At 46.3% G+C, this 10,166-nt stretch overlaps 1 protein-coding gene across 1 annotated transcript; it reads right to left on the bottom strand.

The window, feature by feature from the left end:
• Window positions 1-917: 917 nt before the first annotated feature.
• On the bottom strand, window positions 918-1,512 carry IQCF6 (IQ motif containing F6). Its single transcript, XM_044255267.1, has 2 exons — window positions 1,498-1,512; window positions 918-1,286 (listed from the first exon to the last, which is right to left on the bottom strand). The coding sequence occupies exons 1-2, from the start codon at window positions 1,510-1,512 to the stop codon at window positions 918-920; spliced, it is 384 nt and encodes a 127-aa protein (XP_044111202.1).
• Between the last annotated feature and the right edge of the window lie 8,654 nt (window positions 1,513-10,166).

Here is a 10,166-nt window from a genome sequence, read left to right as displayed (position 1 = left end):
GAGGCTGGTACAAGGAGGGCTGAACCTAGAAGCCGCCTGTTCGCAGCAGACTCAGCCCTCAGAGGCCCCTTGACACCCCCTTGAGGCCAACCTTGCGGAGGCTGTGGCAGTCGGTGGAAGGACTGGGGCCAATACAGGGGATCTTGGGGGGACTCCAGGACAGCTGCTTCTGAGGATGTGGTAAGACTTAGAGGATGATCCCCAAACCAATGACTTCCAGTGGTCTAGGGACAGTCCTTCCCCCTGCCCACCCCGGACTCCCTCTGCCTGTTTCCTCAGCCGCACCTTCTGGGGCTTTCTCTCCCCTCCCCCTCCGCTTCTGGTTCTCCCCAGAAATGGCCAGCGGAGGGGAGGGAAGCCTCATCTCAGCCCCTGGGGGCGAAGCAGCCCACACAGCTGCTGTTCCTCAGTCCTGGCCTGGCCTTCCCCCAGGGATGGCTCTGGCGGACTAGCCCCCAGGAAGGCACAGAGCCTGGCGGGCTGTTGCTCAGCTGGGTGCCCTGTCCTCCAGGCTCCCCGCCAAGCCTACACTGGCCCCGGGGGCCCTGCCAGGCACAGGACTGTGGAATCCTGGCTTTCCCAGCTGGCTCTGGCTGCAGCCTCTCTGGTGTCCTACCCTGAATGGAGAAGCCAGGGGAGGGGCTGCCAAAAAATTAGGCCCAGCACAGAGCCTGGCTGAGCCAGGCTGACTGAGGTGTCAGAGCCCATCCTGGGCCGTGGGGGTCTCTCTGGGGTGCAAGAAGACTCAGGTTTGCAGTAGGTGCCAGGGTCTAGGGTGGCGTGCCCTGGGACAGGCTCTAGACCATGACTTTGGAGTGGATCCCTCTTTTATGGGTCTGATTTCCAAAGGGCAGGACTGCGGTCAGTAAGTGTCTTTATTGGAAGAGAGATCCAGTCTCCTTGGCTCTGCTACGTCCCTAGGTCAAGAGGATTTCGATGTCAAGCTCCAGCCGGCTGGCTTTGACCTCATAGCGGCCCCGGATCAGGCCCCGGGTTTGGCTGGTGTGCCAGCGCCAGTGAGACTGAATGACGCAGGCCGCCTGGCGCGCCTGGAGAAACCGTCTGCGGGCCTGCCACATTCGGACCTGCGCCTGCACCTTCACCACTGCCCACTCCTGGCAGGTGTAGAGTCTTAGTGCCAGGCGCCGTCTCTGCTCCAGCATCTTGGCCTGCACCGACCTCCACCAGCACTGGATGACCCAGGCCCTGAGGGCTGCATGCAGTAGTGACCGGCGCACCATGTTGCCACGCCACCATGACTGAATCTTTATGGCTGCCTTCTCCGACTGATCGGGGGAGGGAAGAACACGGACATGCTCAGTGGGACGCCCTCCCCTTGCTGTCCCCATCTGTGGGGCTGGGAAGAAAGGGGTCCCGGCCTAAGTGGCCCTGCCCCTTCATTTCCAGGCCCATCCGTCTGATTTCCAGTCTCCCACTCATTGGAAGTCAAGGCTCATCATCCGCGGGGCAGACCCCTGCCAGGTGGGCCTTACTCACATTTTGAGTGTCCATGGCCCCGGTCTAAAGAGTCCACTCATCTGTCAGTTAGGACACCTGAGTCTTTAGCCCCGCCCTCAACTGTTAGTCAAGCCCCTCATGAGACCCCGCCCACCTACACACAAGGTTCCCCCTCATCAGGTCCTGACCCTACACATTTTTGCCACATCTCTCTCCTCTCGACTCTTGCTCGTGTCTCCTCCCGGACTGGCCAATCCCCTCATTTGGTGGTTCCTGTCATCTGGGGGGGCCTGCTCTTATCTCTTGCTTGTGGTATATTTCTCAGACCCCAGTGGCATCCTGAGTCCTGATCTTCCTATGCCTTCCGGTCACGTCTTTCTGCTCCTGCTGGTGGGAGCAAAAAGAGAGGCACACAACTCTAATCCATAGCAGGTTTGGATTTCCAGAAGCTCAAGTGGCAGAGTCCGTGGGAGGGCCTCCAAGCACTGTGTTTGCGGGCAAGTATGATTTCATGTAATATTTGGGGAAGCAAGGTCCCTTAGCTGCAACTGGAGAGGGCCTCTGTCTCCACCTCTCTGGTGCCTCCTGTCACCCTTCTATTGGGTGGTGTGGAATGGGCTGCAGCCTCTTTTGGGACATGACCAAGGATATGCCTGCTTGCTTTGGGTTTAATGAGGCAGATTTATGGGTTTCACAGTCACCCCTGGGAATAGACATGTCCTTGCTAGGCATTTCATTAGAGATGGCTTCCTAGAGGTTTCCTATCTGTTACCGTGCCATGGAATGAATTTGGGGGGACACAGGGTGCTACAGTGATAGGACAGATATGAACGTGTCCCCCAGTGCTTGGCACCAGAAGCAGCTGGGCGGGGGAGGAAAAGGGAGGTTTGAAAAGTGTGGAGACAAGAGCCAGTCTGTAGAAAGCTCTTGTTATCAGATATGTAAAACCATAAATGGAAGAGGCTGTTCTCACTGACGCCTGATTAAAACTGAAGTTCTGTCTTGTTGGGAATATACTTGATAACACAGTGAGACAATTATAAAGCATACCATACTTCTTTCTTATTTTGGTGTGAATTCGGTGAAAGAGAATTGATCAGAATTCCTGTGATTCCTTACACCAGTTAGAAGGCCAAAATTAACAGAACCAAGAAACAACATGTGTTGGAGAGGATGTGGAGAAAGGGGAACCCTCTTACACTGTTGGTGGGAATGCAGGTTGGTGCAGCCTCTTTGGAGAACAGTGTGGAGATTCCTCAAGAAATTAAAAATAGAGCTTCCCTATGACCCTGCAATTGCAGTCCTGGGTATTTACCCCAAAGACACAGATGTCATGAAAAGAAGGGCCATCTGTACCCCAATGTTTATAGCAGCAATGGCCATGGTCGCCAAACTATGGAAAGAACCAAGATGCCCTTCAACGGATGAATGGATAAGGAAGATGTGGTCCATATACACTATGGAGTATTATGCCTCCATCAGAAAGGATGAATACCCAACTTTTGTAGCAACATGGACGGGACTGGAAGAGATTATGCTGAGTGAAATAAGTCAAGCAGGGAGAGTCAATTATCATATGGTTTCACTTATTTGTGGAGCATAACCAATAGCATGGAGGACAAGGGACGTTAGAGAGGAGAAGGGAATTTGGGTAAATTGGAAGGGGAGGCGAACCATGAGAGACTACGGACTCTGAAAAACAATCGGAGGGGTTTGAAGTGGCGGGGGGGTGGGAGGTTGGGGTACCAGGTGGTGGGTATTGTAGAGGGCACGGCTTGCATGGAGCACTGGGTGTGGTGAAAAAATAATGAAGACTGTTTTTCTGAAAATAAATAAATTGGGAAAAAAAAAAGAATTCCTGTGATTTCAGGGCATCAGCTAGGGGAGCTGCTATGAACAGTGTGGAAGGCAGCATGAGAAATCGCATTTTACACATCCGGTCCATCCAAAATAAACACACTTTTATCAAAAATGACATTGCAAAATCGTCATATGAAGAAGTACTCACAGGTTATGCTGCAAAAAAATGTTGGAAAACCATGTGGAACAGTGGTTTGATATAAGCCTGTGTAATGCTTTGGTATTTGCCGACTTTCGAAAATTTACGATTGATTGCGATTTCTTTATTTGTCCTACATATTCACTTGCCTAATTTTAAGCCTGTAATTTTGCATTCTTTTTCTTAAAGTAGGCCTTCCAAATTATATAAGCTTCAGGTCCCACAAAACCTGGCTCTGCCCTGCCTTGTGCAGCCCGGTCTCCTGGGAGCTCAGGGAAAGCTGTGTTTCTAGGATTCAGAGTTAGGACTGGAAGTGCAGACGCAGGTGATGCAGAGATGCTGGGAGTCCTTCGGGGTTTGGAAGGCCATTCTGGCTCTGGCTTCAGCATGTGTCCCAGCATTTATTTTTCTGCATGTGGGTTTACTGGGGGCCCACGGTTTGCTGTTGGCCTGTGCACTGTCTGCAGCTCCTATTTTTGTGTATTTGAAGCCTCGCCTGCTCACTTGTCCTCATGGCCATGGCACTGGCTATTGGGGTGTCTCACAGGTTCTGACCCTATTGTCAACCACCCAGCCACTTTTGCCTCATGTTAAAAGTCCAATAGGCAAGGGGCGCCTGGGTGGCTCAGTAGGTTAAGCTCTGCCTCAGCTCGGTCATGATCTCAGGGTCCTGGAATCGAACCCCCCATCGGGCTCTCTGCTCAGCGGGGAGCCTGCTTCCCCTTCTCTCTCTGCCTGCCTCTCTGCCTACTTCTGATCTCTCTCTCTCTCTGTCAAATAAATAAATAAAATCTTAAAAAAAAAAAAAGTCCAATAGGCAGGGGGCACCTGGGTGGCTCAGTGGGTTAAAGCCTCTGCCTTTAGCTCAGGTCATGATCCCAGGGTCCTGGGATGGAGCCCTGCATTGAGCCCTGAATCGAGCCCCGCCTTGGGCTCTCTGCTCAGTGGGGAGCCGGCTTCCCCTTCCCTCTCTGCCTGCCTCTCTGCCCACTTGTGATCTGTCTGTCGAATAAATAAATAAATAAATAAATGTATATCTTAAAAAAAAAAAGTCAAATAGGCAGAAGACCCTATTGCTTCCTTTAATGACCGTCAGTCTGGGTGAGCAGAGCTCTGGTATCAGTCTCTCAAAGGCCCCCATCGCTGCACTGATGGCATCAGACATCCATTCATTCCCAGCCCAGTCCGCCAGGCTGGGGCTGAGGCCGGTGTTCTGAGGCTCAGTCCATCTGGTCCAGGTTGCCAGATCCTACTATTCCTTGTGGATCTCTCCCTTACTCCAACTCTGGCTTGGTTGGGTTGTTGCAAGAATATTCTGGCTTTGTCTCCTGCTTAGAAGTCCCTGGAAGAACCTGCTCATCGCTTTTATGTTCACGCTTCTGCAGATATTCACAAAGAGGCAGCTGGTGGGGCTGAGGGGTCAGATCACAGAGCACGAGCCTTGGCCCCTGTTTCATCAGTTCTCTCCTCCCCAGCTGCCGGCTCTCTTCTGCTTGAATTCTTGCTCTGATTATAAGTATGGTTTACCTGTTGCTTGAATTTCAAATAATGCAGAAACATAGAAGGTGGAAAGCGAATGTTCCATGAAATCTGTCCCCAAAGCTCGTCCTCCAGAATTTATACCATGCACAGATGAGCTGAAATTTTCTATTTAAAAATATTTATTTATTTATTTTTAAGATTTTACTTATTTATTTGAGAGAGCGTGAGAGAGAATGCACATGGGAGGTGGAGAGGCAGAGGGAGAGGGAGAAGCAGGCTCCCTGCTGAGCAGAGAGCCCGATGTGGGGCTCAATCCCAGGATCCTGGGATCATGACCTGAGCCAAAGGCAGAGATTTAACCCACTGAGCCACCCAGGCACCCCCCAAATAACTTATTTTTAACTCATACATTTGAAGCTGAAATTTCCCTCAGCAATCCTTTTTTACATTATTACTGCTCCCTGCTTGAAGGGCATCCTGAATGATGATTTATAGATGCATTACATCCATGTACCTAAAAGAAATGTAAGACTGGTTTTGGGTGTTTTTAAGTATCTTTTTAAGTTGGTTGAGATAACAAAAATCATAGAACATAACATTGACCATTTTACCCATTTTTAAAGTGCATAATCGAGTGGCTTTTAGTACCCACACGGTGCTGTACAACTATCTACTTCCAGTTTCTGTCTTCCACATGTTTTAATTCTAATTTCGTCCCCCAGATAGAAACCATGTAGCCATTACAGAGTCAGTCCCCATTACCCTTCTGTCACCCCAGGCCCTGGTGACTGCGAATCTGCTTTTAGACTCTATTTCAGGGGCACCTGGGTGGCTCAGTGGGTTAGGCCACTGCCTTCAGCTCAGGTCAGGATCTCAGGGTCCTGGGATCGAGTCCCGCATCGGGCTCTCTGCTCAGCAGGGAGCCTGCTTCCCCCCACTGTCTCTCCCTGCCTCTCTGCTTACTTCTGATCTCTGTCAAGTAAATAAATAAAATCTTTTAAAAAAAAAGAAATAAACTCTATTTCAGATGTTGCGTATAAATGGAATCCTAGACCACACGCCTGGCTTCTTTCACTTCGCGTGTGTTCCAGGTTCATCACGGTATACGTGGCATGTGTCAGGCCTCCATTCCTTTCTACGGCTGAATACTGTTCCACCGAGTGGATAGACAATGCATTGTGTGTCCATTCATCAACTGGCAGGTAACTGAGTGGTCTTCCCTCTTTGGTGATTATGAATACCATTGCTGTGACCACTTGTGTATGAGTAGGAGTTTGAACACCTGTTTTCAGTGCTTTTAGTTACACTCCCAAGAGCGGAATTGCGGGGCCATGCGGGAATTCTGTGTTTAACCCTTTGAGGAACCGCCCGACTGTTTTCCACAGCAACCGGGCCATTTTGCGTTCCCACCAGTCTCCACATGCTTGCCAACATGTGGAGACTCGTTATTGACCATTTTAAAAAATTATAGCATCTCATTTGGGGTTATGGTTTGCATTTCCCCACGATAAATGACATTGAACACCTTTTCTTTTCTCTTTTTTTAAGATTTTATTTATTTATTTGACAGACAGAAATCACAAGTAGGCAGAGAGGCAGGCAGAGAGAGGAAGGGAAGCAGACTTCCTGCTGAGCAGAGAGCCTGACGTGGGGCTCAATCCCAGGGCCCTGAGATCACGACCTGAGCTGAGTGTTCTGAGTTGAACACCTTTTCATGGGCATTTGTATATTTTTGGAGAAATGTCTATTCAAGTCCGTTGACCACTTACTTAATTGGCTTCTTTGTCTTGTCGTTGTTGAGTTGTAAGAGTTCTTTATATATTCTGGAAACTGAGACCTTATCAGATATATGATTTGAAAATATTTTCACCCATTTTGCAGGTTGTCTTTTCACTTCCCTCATTAATGTCTTTTGATGCACGACAGTTCCTAATTTTGATGATGTCCAATTTATCTATTTTTATTCTGTTGTTTGTGCTTTGGTGTCACAGCTAAGAATCCACTGCCAAATCCAAAGGTCATGAGGATTACTTCCATGTTTTCTTCTAAGAGATTTATAGTTTTATTTCTCACCTTTAGGACTTCGGCTGTGAGTTAATATGTGTATATGCTGTAAGATAAGAATCCAACACCATGCCTTTGCAGGGGGTTACCCTGTTGTCCAAGGACAATTCTTTGAAAGGATTATTATTTCCCCTGACTCTTGGTAGCCTTGTTGAAAATCAGTTGAACATAGAACTGTTGGTTTATTTCTGGTCTTTCAATTCTAATCCATTGATCTACATGTCTGTCTTTATACCAGTACCACACTATCTTGATTATTGTAGCTTAGCAATAAGTTTTCAAATTAAGAAGTTTGTGTCCTCCAACTTTATCTTTTTCAAGGTTGTTTTGGTTATTCCGAGACCTTTGCAATTCCACATGAACTTGAAGATTAGCTTTCCACTTCCATTTAAAAAAGAAAAAAAAGGCAGTGGGAATGAGAGGGATAGTGTTGACTCCGTAAATCAATTTAGGGAATATTAAGTCTTCTGACCCACGAACACAGAATATTTTGCCATGTATTTAGGTTTCCTTTGATTTCTTTAAACTATATTTTATGGTTTTTTAAAAAGATTTTATTTATTTGACAGAGAGAAATCACAAGTAGACAGAGAGGCAGGCAGAGAGAGAGAGAGGGAAGCAGGCTCCCCGCTGAGCAGAGAGCCCAATGCGGGACTCGATCCCAGGACCCTGAGACCATGACTTGAGCCGAAGGCAGCGGCTTAACCCACTGAGCCACCCAGGCGCCCCTATTTTATGGTTTTAAGTGTACAAGTCTTGCACCTGCTTGGTTAAATTTATTCCTAGGGATTTTTATTCCTTTTGATGTTACTATAACTACAATTGTTTCCTTAATTTCATTTCTGAATTTTCCATTGCTGGTGCATAGAAATACAAATGATTTGTGTGTGTGTTTATTTTGTATGTCACAACTTTGCTGAATTAGTTTATTAACTGTAATAATTTTTTGTGGATTCTTTCGCATTTTCTATATGTAAGATCATGTGAACTGCAAGTAGGGATAATTTTGCTTCTACTTTTCCTTTTGGGATGCATTTTGGTTCTCAATTGCCGTGGCTAAAACTTCTGATACAGTGTTGAATAGCAGTGATGAAAGCAGATATCTTTGTCCCTTCCTCATCTTAGAGAAAAAAAAGTCTTTCACCATTAAGTATGATGTCAGTTGTGGGTTTTTCATAGCTGCCCTTTATCAGGTTGAGAAACTTCCTTCTACTCCTAGCTTATTGAATTTTCTTTCTTCCTTTTTTTTTTTTAACCATGAAAGGCTATTAGATTTTGTCAAATTCTTTTTCTGTATCAATTGAGATGATCATGTGATTTTCTCCCTTTATTCTATTTACATAAATTTTCACATGTTGCATCTACCTTGCTTGCATTCCTGGGATAAATCCCCTTAGGTCACAGCATATAATCCTTTAAATATGCTCTTGGATTTGATTCCTAGTATTTTGCTAAACTTTTTGCATTGCACTTGTAATTATTATTGGTCTTTAGTTTTTTGGGGTTTTTTTGTATGGTCTTATGGTTTCTTTGTCTGGCAGTGTCTTATGGCAATACTGGCCTCAAAGAATGAGTTAGGAAGCATTCCCTTCTCTTCACTTTTTGGGAAACATATTAGGATGAATGGTATCAGTTCTTTAATGTTTGATAAAATTCACCCATGAAGTTGACTAGTCCTGGACTTCTCTTTATTGGAAATATTTAAATTACTGCTTTTTTTTTTGAAAGATTTTTATTTATTTATTTGACAGAGAGAGATCACAAGCAGACAGAGAGGCAGGCAGAGAGGGAGATAGAGGGAAGCAGGCTCCCCGCTGAGCAGAGAGCCCGATGCGGGACTCGATCCCAGGACCCCGAGATCATGACCTGAGCCGAAGGCAGCGGCTTAACCCACTGAGCCACCCAGGCGCCTCTTTCCTTGTGATAGGCCTTTTCAGATTTTCTGTTTCTTCTTCCGTCAGTTTTGGTTCTTTGTGTGTGTCTAGGAATTTGCCTATTTCACCATGGCTATCTAATTTGCTGGCATACAGTTGTTTATAAGATTCTCTTATGATCTTTCTTATTTTATAAGGTCCCTACTTTCATTCCTGATCTTAGTAAACCAAGTCTTTTCTCTTTTCACTCGTCCAGTCTAGCAAAGGGTTTTTCAATTCTGTTGGTCTTTTTAGAGAATCAACTTTTGTTTTTATTGATCTGGTTTTTTTTTTTTAAGATTTATTTACTTATTTAAGAGAAAGAGAGAGCATGAGCGGGAGGGGCAGAGGCTCTTGAGAGGGAGAGAGAATCCCAAGCAGACTCCATGCCGAACATGGAGCCCAACTCCGGGCTTGATCTCATGACCCTGAGATTACAACTCAAGCCAAAAACAAGAGTCAGATGCTTAACCGGCTGAGCCACCCTGGCACCCCTGTTGTTTTTCTACTTTCTATTTTGTTCATCTCAGGAAGGGAAGCAGGCTCCTCCACTGGGCAGAGAGCCTGATGCAGGGCTCCATCCCAGGACCCATGACCTGAGCTGAAGGCACAGGCTTTAACCCACTGAGCCACCCAGCTGCCCCGAAGAGTGTTTTTTTTTTTTAAAAAAAAAGATTTTATTTGTTTATTTAGAGACAGCGTGCATGTGCATGTGCATGAGCTGGGGGAGGGGCAGAGGGAGAGAAAAAGAAACTCAAGCAGACTCCGAGCTGAGTACCAAGCCCTTTACAGGCCTTGATCTCATGACCCTGAGATCATGACCTGAGCCAAAATCAAGAGTCTGATGCTTAACTGACTGAGACACCCAGACACCCTTAAAGTGTTTTTGATTTCCACAAAGTGGTAAATTTTCCAGATTTCCTTCTATTATGAATGATTAATTTTTATTAATATTCTGCTATTCCTGTATATTTCTGTTATCATTCTGCTCTGGCCAGAGAAGATACTCTATGTGATTTCAGTCTTTCTCAATTTATGGAGACTTGTTTTGTGGCCTTACATATGGTCTGTCCTGAAGAATGTTTAATGTGCCCTCAAGGAGAATGTGGGTTCTGCTGTTGCTCGGTGGAGTGTTCTGTAGAGGTCTGCCAGGTCTGATGGCTATTTAGTGATGTCCACATCTTCCATTTCCTTGTCCATCTTTCGTCTAATTGACTTATTGATTAGTCTCCAACTATGATTGTTGAACT

Source organism: Neovison vison, chromosome 6 (genome assembly GCF_020171115.1).
Source record: "Neovison vison isolate M4711 chromosome 6, ASM_NN_V1, whole genome shotgun sequence".
Lineage (NCBI taxonomy): Eukaryota > Metazoa > Chordata > Mammalia > Carnivora > Mustelidae > Neogale > Neogale vison.
This window is presented reverse-complemented; position numbering and strand designations above follow the sequence as displayed.